The sequence below is a fragment of the Eptatretus burgeri genome, chromosome 6, assembly GCF_056783735.1.
Source record: "Eptatretus burgeri isolate ZD-2024b chromosome 6, Ebu_testis_v1, whole genome shotgun sequence".
Classification (NCBI taxonomy): domain Eukaryota; kingdom Metazoa; phylum Chordata; class Myxini; order Myxiniformes; family Myxinidae; genus Eptatretus; species Eptatretus burgeri.
In genome coordinates this window covers 65,158,624-65,174,489 of record NC_140966.1, presented here as the reverse complement: position 1 = coordinate 65,174,489, position 15,866 = coordinate 65,158,624, and the positions used below count along the sequence as shown (strand labels likewise).

General features: G+C 41.7%; 1 protein-coding gene across 3 annotated transcripts in view; it reads left to right on the top strand.

Annotated features, from left to right (window-relative positions):
- LOC147024964 (zinc finger MYM-type protein 1-like) overlaps positions 1-14,067 on the top strand; it is a 29,151-nt gene extending 15,084 nt beyond the window's left edge. For all 3 annotated transcript variants that reach the window (XM_085885440.1, XM_085885438.1, XM_085885439.1), the window contains exon 2: positions 12,189-14,067. In XM_085885440.1, the coding sequence (XP_085741566.1) occupies positions 12,204-13,391 (1,188 nt within the window). In that variant the 5' untranslated portion in view covers positions 12,189-12,203 and the 3' untranslated portion in view covers positions 13,392-14,067. The remainder of the gene's footprint in view (positions 1-12,188) is intronic.
- Positions 14,068-15,866: the final 1,799 nt, after the last annotated feature.

The following is a 15,866-nucleotide window of genomic DNA, read 5'->3' as shown; positions in this document are numbered from 1 at the left end:
CACGTTATTAAAAACACCTCACCACCACATTATTATAAACACCTCACCCCCACGTAATTCAAAACACCTCACCAACACATTATTAAAAACTCCTCAACATCACGTTATTACAAACATCTCACCCCCACATAATCCGCACGTTATTAAAAACTCCTCACCACCACGTAATCCCCACATTATTAAAAACACCTCACCACCACATTATTAAAAACTCCTCAACATCACGTTATTATAAACACCTCACCCTCACGTAATCCCCACTTAAAAACACCTCACCACCACATTATTAAAAACCTCACCACCACGTAATCCCCACGTTATTAAAAACACCTGACCACCACATTATTAAAAACTCCTCAACATCACGTTATTACAAACACCTCATCAGCATGAAATCCCCACGTTATTAAAAACACCTCACCACCACATTACTAAAAACACCTCAACCCCACGTAATCCCGACGTTATTAAAAACACCTCACCACCACGTAATCCCCACGTTATTAAAAACACCTCACCACCACGTAATCCCCACGTTATTAAAAACACAACACCCCCACGTAATCCCCACGTTATTAAAAACACCTCACCACCACGTAATCCCCACATTTTTAAAAACACCTCACCACCACGTAATCCCCACGTTATTAAAAACACAACACCACGTAATCCCCATGTTATTAAAAACACCTCACCACCACGTAATCCCCACATTATTAAAAACACCTCACCACCACGTAATCCCCACGTTATGAAAAACACCTCGCCCCACGTTATTAAAAACACCTCACCACCACGTAATCCCCACATTATTAAAAACACCTCACCGCCACATAATTAAAAACACCTCACCACCACATTATTACAAACACCTCAACACCACGTCATTACAAACACCTCAACACCACGTCATTACAAACACCTCAACACCACGTTATTTCAAACACCTCACCACCATGTCATTACAAACCCCTCACCACCACGTTATTACAAACACCTCACCACCACATTATTACAAACACCTCACCATCACGTAATCCGCACGTTATTAAAAACACCCCACCACCACATTATTATAAACACCTCACCATCACGTAATCCCCACGTCATTAAAAACACCTCACCTCCACATTATTATAAACATCTCACCACCACTTTTCGTCCACATTATTATAAACACCTCCCCATCACGTAATCCCCACGTTATTAAAAACACCTCACCACACCATTATTATAAGCACCTCACCATCACATCAGCCCCTTGTGTTTAAAAACACCTCACCACCACTTACCGACCACATTATTAAAAACACCTCACCATCACGTAATCCCCACGTTATTAAAAACACCTCACCTCCACTTACCCACCACATTATTATAAATACCTCACCATCACGTAATCCCCACGCTATTAAAAACACCTCACCTCCACTTACCCACCACATTATTATAAACACCTCACCATCACGTAATCCCCACGCTATTAAAAACACCTCACCTCCACTTACCCACCACATTATTATTAACACCTCACCATCACGTAATCCCCACGTTATCAAAAACACCTCACCAGCACATTATTATAAACACCTGACCATCACGTCATCTCCACGTTATTAAAAACACCTCACCACCACATTATTATAAACACCTCACCATCATGTAATCCCCACACTATTAAAAACACCTCACCTCCACTTTGCCACCACATTATTATAAACACCTCACCAACACGTAATTAAAAACACCTCACCACCACATTATTATAAACACCTGACCACCACGGAATCCCCACATTATTAAAAACCTCACCACCACGTAATCCCCACGTTATTAAAAACACCTCACCACCACATTATTAAAAACTCCTCAACATCACGTTATTATAAACACCTCACCCTCACGTAATCCCGACTTAATTAAAAACACCTCACCACCACATTATTAAAAACCTCACCACCACGTAATCCCCACGTTATTAAAGACACCTCACCACCACATTATTAAAATCTTCTCAGCATCACGTTATTATAAACACCTCACCCTCACGTAATCCCGACTTAATTAAAAACACCTCACCACCACATTATTAAAAACCTCACCACCACGTAATCCACACGTTATTAAAAACACCTCACCACCACATTATTAAAAACTCCTCAACATCACGTTATTACAAACACCTCATCAGCACGAAATCCCCACGTTATTAAAAACACCTCACCACCACATTATTAAAAACACCTCAACCCCACGTAAACCCCACGTTATTAAAAACACCTCACCACCACGTAATTCACGTTATTAAAAACACCTCATAACCATGTAATCCCCACGTTATTAAAAAAAACCTCACCACCACGTAATCCCCACGTTATTAAAAACACCTCACCCCCACGTAATCCCCACTTTATTAAAAACACCTCACCACCACGTAAACCCCACGTTAATAAAAACACCTCACCACCACGTAATCCCCACGTTATGAAAAACTCCTCGCCCCACGTTATTAAAAACACCTCACCACCACGTAATCCCCACATTATTAAAAACACCTCACCACCACATAATTAAAAACACCTCACCGCCACGTAACCCCCACGTTATTAAAAACACCTCACCACCACATTATTATAAACACCTCACCCCCACGTAATTCAAAACACCTCACCAACACATTATTAAAAACTCCTCAACATCACGTTATTACAAACATCTCACCCCCACATAATCCGCACGTTATTAAAAACTCCTCACCACCACGTAATCCCCACATTATTAAAAACACCTCACCACCACATTATTAAAAACTCCTCAACATCACGTTATTATAAACACCTCACCCTCACGTAATCCCCACTTAATTAAAAACACCTCACCACCACATTATTAAAAACCTCACCACCACATAATCCCCACGTTATTAAAAACACCTGACCACCACATTATTAAAAACTCCTCAACATCACGTTATTACAAACACCTCATCAGCATGAAATCCCCACATTATTAAAAACACCTCACCACCACATTATTAAAAACACCTCAACCCCACGTAATCCCGACGTTATTAAAAACACCTCACCACCACGTAATCCCCATGTTATTAAAAACAGCTCACCACCACGTAATCCCCACGTTATTAAAAAAAACCTCACCACCACGTAATCCCCACGTTATTAAAAACACAACACCCCCACGTAATCCCCACGTTATTAAAAACACCTCACCACCACGTAATCCCCACATTTTTAAAAACACCTCACCACCACGTTATCCCCACGTTATTAAAAACACAACACCACCACGTAATCCCCACGTTATTAAAAACACCTCACCACCACGTAATCCCCACATTATTAAAAACACCTCACCACCACGTAATCCCCACGTTATGAAAAACACCTCGCCACACGTTATTAAAAACACCTCACCACCACGTAATCCGCACATTATTAAAAACACCTCACCGCCACATAATTAAAAACACCTCACCACCACATTATTACAAACACCTCAACACCACGTCATTACAAACACCTCAACACCACGTCATTACAAACACCTCAACACCACGTTATTTCAAACACCTCACCACCATGTCATTACAAACCCCTCACCACCACGTTATTACAAACACCTCACCACCACATTATTACAAACACCTCACCATCACGTAATCCGCACGTTATTAAAAACACCCCACCACCACATTATTATAAACACCTCACCATCACGTAATCCCCACGTCATTAAAAACACCTCACCTCCACATTATTATAAACATCTCACCACCACTTTTCGTCCACATTATTATAAACACCTCCCCATCACGTAATCCCCACGTTATTAAAAACACCTCACCACACCATTATTATAAGCACCTCACCATCACATCATCCCCATGTGATTAAAAACACCTCACCACCACTTACCGACCACATTATTAAAAACACCTCACCATCACGTAATCCCCACGTTATTAAAAACACCTCACCTCCACTTAGCCACCACATTATTATAAATACCTCACCATCACGTAATCCCCACGCTATTAAAAACACCTCACCTCCACTTACCCACCACATTATTATAAACACCTCACCATCACGTAATCCCCACGCTATTAAAAACACCTCACCTCCACTTACCCACCACATTATTATTAACACCTCACCATCACGTAATCCCCACGTTATCAAAAACACCTCACCACCACATTATTATAAACACCTCACCATCACGTCATCTCCACGTTATTAAAAACACCTCACCACCACATGATTATAAACACCTCACCATCATGTAATCCCCACACTATTAAAAACACCTCACCTCCACTTTGCCACCACATTATTATAAACACCTCACCAACACGTAATTAAAAACACCTCACCACCACATTATTATAAACACCTGGCCACCACGGAATCCCCACATTATTAAAAACCTCACCACCACGTAATCCCCACGTTATTAAAAACACCTCACCACCACATTATTAAAAACTCCTCAACATCACGTTATTATAAACACCTCACCCTCACGTAATCCCGACTTAATTAAAAACACCTCACCACCACATTATTAAAAACCTCACCACCACGTAATCCCCACGTTATTAAAGACACCTCACCACCACATTATTAAAAACTCCTCAACATCACGTTATTATAAACACCTCACCCTCACGTAATCCCGACTTAATTAAAAACACCTCACCACCACATTATTAAAAACCTCACCACCACGTAATCCACACGTTATTAAAAACACCTCACCACCACATTATTAAAAACTCCTCAACATCACGTTATTACAAACACCTCATCAGCACGAAATCCCCACGTTATTAAAAACACCTCACCACCACATTATTAAAAACACCTCAACCCCACGTGAGCCCCACGTTATTAAAAACACCTCACCACCACGTAATTCACGTTATTAAAAACACCTCATAACCATGTAATCCCCACGTTATTAAAAAAAACCTCACCACCACGTAATCCCCACGTTATTAAAAACACCTCACCCCCACGTAATCCCCACTTTATTAAAAACACCTCACCACCACGTAAACCCCACGTTAATAAAAACACCTCACCACCACGTAATCCCCACGTTATGAAAAACTCCTCGCCCCACGTTATTAAAAACACCTCACCACCACGTAATCCCCACATTATTAAAAACACCTCACCACCACATAATTAAAAACAACTCACCGCCACGTAACCCCCACGTTATTAAAAACACCTCACCACCACATTATTATAAACACCTCACTCCCACGTAATTCAAAACACCTCACCAACACATTATTAAAAACTCCTCAACATCACGTTATTACAAACATCTCACCCCCACATAATCCGCACGTTATTAAAAACTCCTCACCACCACGTAATCCCCACATTATTAAAAACACCTCACCACCACATTATTAAAAACTCCTCAACATCACGTTATTATAAACACCTCACCCTCACGTAATCCCCACTTAATTAAAAACACCTCACCACCACATTATTAAAAACCTCACCACCACGTAATCCCCACGTTATTAAAAACACCTGACCACCACATTATTAAAAACTCCTCAACATCACGTTATTACAAACACCTCATCAGCATGAAATCCCCACATTATTAAAAACACCTCACCATCACATTATTAAAAACACCTCAACCCCACGTAATCCCGACGTTATTAAAAACACCTCACCACCACGTAATCCCCATGTTATTAAAAACACCTCACCACCACGTAATCCCCACGTTATTAAAAAAAACCTCACCACCACGTAATCCCCACGTTATTAAAAACACAACACCCCCACGTAATCCCCACGTTATTAAAAACACCTCACCACCACGTAATCCCCACATTTTTAAAAACACCTCACCACCACGTTATCCCCACGTTATTAAAAACACAACACCACCACGTAATCCCCACGTTATTAAAAACACCTCACCACCACGTAATCCCCACATTATTAAAAACACCTCACCACCACGTAATCCCCACGTTATTAAAAAAAACCTCACCACCACGTAATCCCCATGTTATTAAAAACACAACACCACGTAATCCCCATGTTATTAAAAACACCTCACCACCACGTAATCCCCACATTATTAAAAACACCTCACCACCACGTAATCCCCACGTTATGAAAAACACCTCGCCCCACGTTATTAAAAACACCTCACCACCACGTAATCCCCACATTATTAAAAACACCTCACCGCCACATAATTAAAAACACCTCACCACCACATTATTACAAACACCTCAACACCACGTCATTACAAACACCTCAACACCACGTCATTACAAACACCTCAACACCACGTTATTTCAAACACCTCACCACCATGTCATTACAAACCCCTCACCACCACGTTATTACAAACACCTCACCACCACATTATTACAAACACCTCACCATCACGTAATCCGCACGTTATTAAAAACACCCCACCACCACATTATTATAAACACCTCACCATCACGTAATCGCCACGTCATTAAAAACACCTCACCTCCACATTATTATAAACATCTCACCACCACTTTTCGTCCACATTATTATAAACACCTCCCCATCACGTAATCCCCACGTTATTAAAAACACCACACCACACCATTATTATAAGCACCTCACCATCACATCATCCCCATGTGATTAAAAACACCTCACCACCACTTACCGACCACATTATTATAAACACCTCACCATCACGTAATCCCCACGTTATTAAAAACACCTCACCTCCACTTACCCACCACATTATTATAAATACCTCACCATCACGTAATCCCCACGCTATTAAAAACACCTCACCTCCACTTACCCACCACATTATTATAAACACCTCACCATCACGTAATCCCCACGCTATTAAAAACACCTCACCTCCAATTACCCACCACATTATTATTAACACCTCACCATCACGTAATCCCCACGTTATCAAAAACACCTCACCACCACATTATTATAAACACCTCACCATCACGTCATCTCCACGTTATTAAAAACACCTCACCACCACATTATTATAAACACCTCACCATCATGTAATCCCCACACTATTAAAAACACCTCACCTCCACTTTGCCACCACATTATTATAAACACCTCACCATCACGTAATTAAAAACACCTCACCACCACATTATTATAAACACCTGACCACCACGGAATCCCCACATTATTAAAAACACCTCACCACCACGTAATCCCCACGTTATTAAAAACACCTCACCACATTATTAAAAACACCTCAACACCACGTCATTCCAAACACCTCAACACCACGTTATTTCAAACACCTCACCACCACGTTATTACAAACACCTCACCACCACGTTATTACAAACACCTCAACACCATGTTATTACAAACACCTCACCACCACATCACTACAAACACCTCAACACCACGTTATTAAAAAAAAACCTCACCACCACATTATTACAAATACCTCAACACCACGTTATTACAAACACCTCACCATCACGTCATCCCCGCGTTATTAAAAACACCTCACCACCACTTACCGACCACATTATTAAAAACACCTCACCACCACTTACCGACCACATTATTAAAAACACCTCACCACCACTTACCGACCACATTATTAAAAACACCTCACCACCACGTAATCCCGACGTTATTAAAAACACCTCACCACCACGTAATTCCGTTATTAAAAACACCTCAGCACCACGTAATCCCCACGTTATTAAAAATACAGCACACCCACGAAATCCCCACGTTATTAAAAACACCTCACCAGCACGTAAACCCCACGTTATTAAAAAACACCTCAGCACCACGTAATCCCCACGTTATTAAAAACACCTCGCCCCCACGTTATTAAAAACACCTCATCCACACGTAATTAAAAACACCTCACCACCATGAAATCCCCACATTATTAAAAACACCTCACCACCACAGAATTAAAAACACCTCACCACCATGGAATCAACACGTTATTAAAAACACCTCACCGGCACATTATTAAAATCTCCTCAAGACCACGTTGTTACAAAAACCTCACCACCACGTCGACACAAACACCTCACCACCACATTGTTACAAACACATCACCACCACGTCATCACAAACACCTCACCAGCACGTTATTACAAACACCTCACCACCATGTTATTACAAACACCTCACCACCACGTTATTACAAAAGACTCAACACCATTATATTACAAACACCTTACCACCACATTATTACAAAAACCTCACCACCACGTTATTAAAAAAACCTCACCACCACATTATTACAAATACCTCAACACCATGTTATTACAAACACCTCACCATCACGTAATCCCCACGTTATTAAAAACACCTCACCACCACATTATTAAAAACTCCTCAACATCACGTTATTATAAACACCTCACCCTCACGTAATCCCCACTTAATTAAAAACACCTCACCACCACATTATTAAAAACCTCACCACCACGTAATCCCCACGTTATTAAAAACACCTGACCACCACATTATTAAAAACTCCTCAACATCACGTTATTACAAACACCTCATCAGCACGAAATCCCCACGTTATTAAAAACACCTCACCACCACATTATTAAAAACACCTCAACCCCACGTAATCCCCACGTTATTAAAAACACCTCACCACCACGTAATCCCCACGTTATTAAAAACACCTCATAACCACGTAATCCCCACGTTATTAAAAAAAACCTCACCACCACGTAATCCCCACGTTATTAAAAACACAACACCCCCACGTAATCCCCACGTTATTAAAAACACCTCACCACCACGTAATCCCCACATTATTAAAAACACCTCACCACTACGTAATCTCCACGTTATGAAAAACACCTCGCCCCACATTATTAAAAACACCTCACCACCACGTAATCCCCACATTATTAAAAACACCTCACCACCACATGATAAAAACACCTCACCACCACGTAATCCCCACGTTATTAAAAACACCTCACCACCACATTATTAAAACACCTCAACACCACGTCATTACAAACACCTCAACACCACGTTATTTCAATCACCTCACCACCATGTCATTACAAACACCTCACCACCACGTTATTACAAACGACTCAACACCATGTTATTACAAACACCTCACCACCACATTATTACAAACACCTCACCATCACGTAATCCGCACGTTATTAAAAACACCCCACCACCACATTATTATAAACACCTCACCATCACATAATCCCCACGTCATTAAAAACACCTCACCTCCACATTATTATAAACACCTCACCATCACGTCATCTCCACGTTATTAAAAACACCTCACCACCACATTATTATAAACACCTCACCATCATGTAATCCCCACACTATTAAAAACACCTCACCTACACTTAACCACCACATTATTATAAACACCTCACCATCACGTAATTAAAAACACCTCACCACCACATTATTATAAACACCTGACCACCACAGAATCCCCACATTATTAAAAACACCTCACCACCACGTAATCCCCACGTTATTAAAAACACCTCACCACCACATTATTAAAAACTCCTCAACACCACGTCATTCCAAACACTTCAACAAGACGTTATTTCAAACACCTCACCACCATGTTATTACAAACACCTCACCACCACGTTATTACAAACACCTCAACACCATGTTATTACAAACACCTCACCACCACGTCATTATAAACACCTCACCACCACGTTATTAAAAATAAAACCTCACCACCACATTATTACAAATACCTCAACACCACGTTATTGCAAACACCTCACCATCACGTCATCCCCGCGTTATTAAAAACACCTCACCACCACTTACCGACCACATTATTAAAAACACCTCACCACCACTTACCGACCACGTTATTAAAAACACCTCACCAGCACGTAAACCCCACGTTATTAAAAACACCTCACCACCACGTAATCCCCACGTTATTAAAAACACCTCACCCCCACGTTATTAAAAACACCTCATCCACACGTAATTAAAAACACCTCACCACCACGAAATCCCCATATTATGAAAAACACCTCACCACCACGTAATTAAAAACACCTCACCACCACGGAATCCCCACGTTATTAAAAACATCTCACCGGCACATTATTAAAATCTCCTCAACACCACGTTGTTACAAAAACCTCATCAGCACGTTATTACAAACACCTCACCACCACGTTATTACAAACACCTCACCACCACGTTATTACAAAAGACTCAACACCATTATATTACAAACACCTCACCACCACATTATTACAAAAACCTCACCACCACGTTATTAAAAAAACCTCACCACCACATTATTACAAATACCTCAACACCACGTTATTACAAACACCTCACCATCACGTAATCCCCACGTTATTAAAAACACCTCACCACCTCGTAATTCAAAACACCTCACCACATTATTAAAAACTCAACATCACGTTATTACAAACACTTCATCACCACGTCATTACAAACACCTCAACACGACATTATTACAAACACCTCACCACCACGTTATTACAAACACCTCACCACCACATCATTACAAACACCTCACCACCACGTTATTACAAACTCCTCACCAGCACATTATTACAAACACCACCATCACGCAATCCGCACGTTATTAAAAAACACCCCACCACCACATTATTATAAACACCTCACCATCACGTAATCCCCATGTTATTAAAAACACCTCACCACCACTTACCCACAACATTATTATAAACACCTCAGTATCACGTAATCCTAACGTTATTAAAAACACCTCACCTCCACTTACCCACCACATTATTATAAACATCTCACCATCACGTAATCCCCACGGTATTAAAAACACCTCACCTCCACTTCCCCACCACATTATTATAAACACCTCACCACCACGTAATCCCCACGTTATTAAAAACACCTCACCTCCAGTTACCGACCACATTATTATAAACACCTCACCACCACTTACCGACCACATTATTATAAACACCTCACCAGCACTTACCGACCACATTATTATAAACACCTCACCATCACGTAATCCCCACGTTATTAAAAACACCTCACCACCACTTACCCACCACATTATTATAAACACCTCACCACCACTTACCGACCACATTATTATAAACACCTCACCATCACGTAATCCCCACATTATTAAAAACACCTCACCTCCACTTACCCACCACATTATTATAAACACCTCACCATCACGTAATCCCCACGTTATTAAAAACACCTCACCTCCACTTAGCGACCACATTATTATAAGTACCTCACCATCACATCATCCCCATGTGATTAAAAACACCTCACCACCACTTACCGACCACATTATTATAAACACCTCACCATCACGTAATCCCCACGTTATTAAAAACACCTCACCTCCACTTACCCACCACATTATTATAAACACCTCACCATCACGTAATCCCCACGTTATTAAAAACACCTCACCTCCATGTCAGAGTCGGATTGACCATTCGGCAGATAAGGCATGTTGTGCCTTTGGGCCAGCCAAAAATTCGGGCCACAAAAATTTAGGCTGACTTTGTTTTTTTTTTTACATACAATTCTTATTGGTCTCGTAATATTGTTTCGAATTTGGAAATCTATCGCACACAACATACAGGTTCCTTTAGCTCAGTTATCTTGGTAAGTTCGTGTTTTATAGATAGCTTCCTCCCACTGGTCTCATTGGTGAATAAGTGTAAATGCGCTGCGATTTGTTATTGGTATACCCAATCTACCGCAAAAACAACAACAACAACAACAACAACAACAACGACGACGACAACAACGCCATCTTCACGTCCATTCTGACGCCATGACGTTCGCGGCATTCTTCGTGCGCACGTCAGCCAGCAGGCGCGCGCGTGGGCGGAGTCTAGCGTTGGCATGGTGTCCCTCTTTAGCCAATCGGCAGGGAGGGGGCGTCCTCCCCGCCCCGGCAGGGAGGGGGCGTCCTCCCCGCCCCGGCAGGGAGGGGGCGTCCTCCCCGCCCCGTCTCCGACTCGACACGGTCACCATTAGACACGCGGTCGGAGGTGAGGTAAACACTGTATCGTGTTTAATGTGGTTTGTATTTTATAATAAAAGGTTTTAAAACTTGTACATCTGATGTTCTATTTGCAGATTCAATCCATCGTTATGTCAGGACGCAAAGGTGGCTGGGAGCGAGCTCAGGAGTTGCAGAAAAAGAAGCATAAGGAGGATCAACTACTCAAGAAGACTCATAAATTGACATCGTTTTTCCATGTGGTGGAGAAGGATGCTGGTGTTTGTGGTAGTGATGATGATATAGATTCAACTCAGGACTCCCCTTCAACATCCCCCGCAGTTGATCCTGTCGAAGACAGGCCGGCCGACGATGGTGACACGAGGGGTGAAGATGCTTCAGTATCGACTCCACTGATTCCCAACGATGTCGGGTTGTTTGGTAACATCACAGACAAACTGCGCCATGTGTGCATCAGCTTGGACACCGACCATTTTCGGAACTTGGATGACAGTTATCCAGAAACGAAGCGCGAATACCCTGGGCTGAATCGCCTTCTTAATGCCAGTGCCTTCAAACGGGTTTTGCCAAATGGGGAGGTAGCTGATCGTGATTGGTTGGTTTATTCTCCTGCCAAAGCTTGTGTTTTCTGTTTTCCCTGCACTCTGTTTTCCTCTGACAGAGGTGCACAGCTTTCTGGCTCGGGATTTACTGATTGGAAGAATACGGCTCAGTACTTGAAGGCCCATGAAATCAGCCCAAAGCACATAGAATCAGTTCTAACATTTTGTCAGCGGAGTGCTGATGCCGGTCGAGTTGATAAGCAATTGCATCAAAAAATGCTGGAGCAGCGCAGCTATTGGAAAAATTTGTTGACACGTTGTGTTGCCACAATTACTTTTCTTTGCGAGAGGGGTCAGTCGTTTCGAGGTAGTAACGAAATTGTTGGCTCCAGCAGCAATGGTAATTACTTGGGCATTTTGGAGTTGATTGGCCAGTTTGATCCGTTTTTGTCCCAGCACATCCATTACCATGCCAATCGGGGTCGCGGTCACACGTCTTATTTGGCAAAAGCAATCTGCGAAGAATTAATTGCTATGATGGGCAAGCAAGTATTTGGTCGCATCAAGGATGAGATTTCGAAGTCGCGGTATTTCTCCGTTTCAGTGGACTCCACACCAGACATTGCCCATACGGACCAGCTCACTATCATCCTCCGCTACGTCAACATGACAGATCACAAGCCTGTCGAGCGTTTCCTCACGTTCATTAGTATCTCTAGTCATACAGGTCAGAATCTTGCCGATACTCTTCTCCAATACATGAAGGACTATGAATGACATCGACTTTGACAATTGCCGTGGTCAGATGTATGACAATGCGAGTAATATGTCGGGCAAGTACAATGGTATGCAGAAAATTTTGAAGAACGAGCAGTTTGGTTGATTTATTCCCTGTGTAGGTCACTCTTTGAACCTAGTTGGTCAGTCCGCGGTGGATTGTTGCACTGAAGCAGTTTCATTTTTTGGGTTTTTGCATTTGCGTCAGAGTTCCGTCAGTTCATTTGCTGGTATAAAAACAAACTGCCCTCAAGTTCCCCCTCAACAGGGTGTGCACAGCATATGTTTGCGCTGCTGCACACCACTGGAGTTAATGCAGCCTTTCCAAACACTGAAGTGGCCCTCCGAATATACTTAGCACTGATGGCCACCAATTGTTCAGGAGAACGCTCATTTTCGCAGCTAAAGAGAATCAAAGATGTGAAGCGTTATCCCATGCATCAACAGCGTCTTGGTGCATTGGCCCTTTTGTGCATTGAGAGTGATTTGCTCCGAGAACTGGACTTCAGTTCCGTAATTGTAGAGTTTGCAGTTGTAAAAATGCGCAAGGTTGCAATCTAAGGTCTAGAAAACTGTAAAGCAAAGTGCCAAATCTGTACGTGTTTTGTCATGCATATATTCATACACTGCAAATTGTATAGAGGGATTAAATAAACTATTTTCTTTTCACATTAAATATTTGTCTTTTTTTGTATTAAATATTTTGTTCTTGAATCAGTTCATCTTTTGTCTGGGGTCCATTTCCATGAGCCCGAGATCTAATTTAAATTTTTCAGGCCATGCTCTAAAATTTCAAAATGTGCCTTAGGGCCAGCTGAGGCTTAATCCGGCACTGCTCCATGTAACTCCAAACAACTCCCGCTGTGCAATGCAAAACACCTCACAACACGTCGCTCTCGAGACAGGCTTGTTTTAACTGAGGATAAGTACGTGAGTATCCGTGTTGTCATGATTTCCAATCATAAATACAAAGATGTCTTTTTTTACAAATTTACGTATAATCTTCGTGATATTACATTTTATGAGCAATTTCAGTTGAATATTTGAGTTTAAATTTTTTTTTCAAATGTTAAACTTTTTTTTTTCAAAAAAACTTCAAAAAATATACCCTTAGGACATCCACTTGGGAGAGGTAGGTGCAGTCCGTACGTTTGGTACGATTTCACAAAAGTTTGAGTGCATAGTTAAGTGACAACACAGGACAGAACAGACACCACAGGTATCAGAGAATACGCTGTTCTCTCTTTGTGAGGATGGCACGGAAAAAAATGGTCTCCTCTGCCACATACAAAACGAAAGTTGGAATATCTTCACTAAAAAGTCACTTAGACTACATGTGAGAACCTTCTTGGTTTGTTCAGCTGATTGTCGAAGCACGGACCACTTTTCAGTTTTCAAGACCATGGAAAAAGCAAAAAAACCACGACATCGGTCAAACCCGGGACTTAATCTTCTCGTTCATGTTCGTAATAATAATAATAATTTTTTTTTAATGGATATTTCTGAACTGCCTCTATCAATGGCAATGATTCTCGAACCATCCAACAGAGTTTTACCTTGTGCATCATCCTTTGGAATTGTAATATTAATAGCTTGAGAGGATTCCACGAAACGTATGAAAAACTATACTCCTTTGCAAAATATACGACTGTCAATCAGCCTGATGGGGGTGGGGCTGCTACGCAATTGCCTCAATTTCGTACATATGAACAACATATATCAGCAGAAATATAATGTCTTGGGAAATCCCTTGCTACCCTTGCTGAAGGAAGGGTATTTCATTTGGGTCCGTTTGTTTCTTTATTTGTCTTGTTGGGTCGCCGAAATAGATGAGCCTTAGTGTCAGTAATTCTGGATGTTTGCTTGGATGTTTGTTCGTTTGTCATCAGCACAATTGGTCGTAAACGTGGGCCGATTTTGACCAAACTCGGTGGTAGGTACATCTTATGACCTAGTGCTTTGGAAATTGTGATGGTTGCTCGGGACGCTTTGGTTCCCTAGCAACAACCGAAAAACCTTCAAAATCGGTACCGTTCACGCGAAATCAATTCCGAAAGCCATTATCCCACGTAGGGTTATGAAATTTGGCACGAATGATATACAGGTGATGCTCGATCAAATATATTCCGGTTTTTGTGATATATGGAATACTTTACCCGCAGCGCCCCCTACAATTTGGGTATGCGCAAAAATTGGCAAAAATTGAAGGCCCCCGAGCGACCAGGTGAGTGCATCGATACGAATGAAACTTTGTAGGTTCATGGTACTCAATGAGTTCTACAACTTTGCCTCAGGACATATTGACCGATTTCGCTTAGGTCAGGGGTCAAAAGTCAATTAGTGCAAAAATCGATAATATGCGAGAGCTGGAGGTGCCTTGGCGCCAAATGCTACTCCTCCTAGGGTTATGGTCGGATGGTCATGAAACTTCACACTAATCGTCTGGAATACATTGTGCACAAACGATCGAGCCGG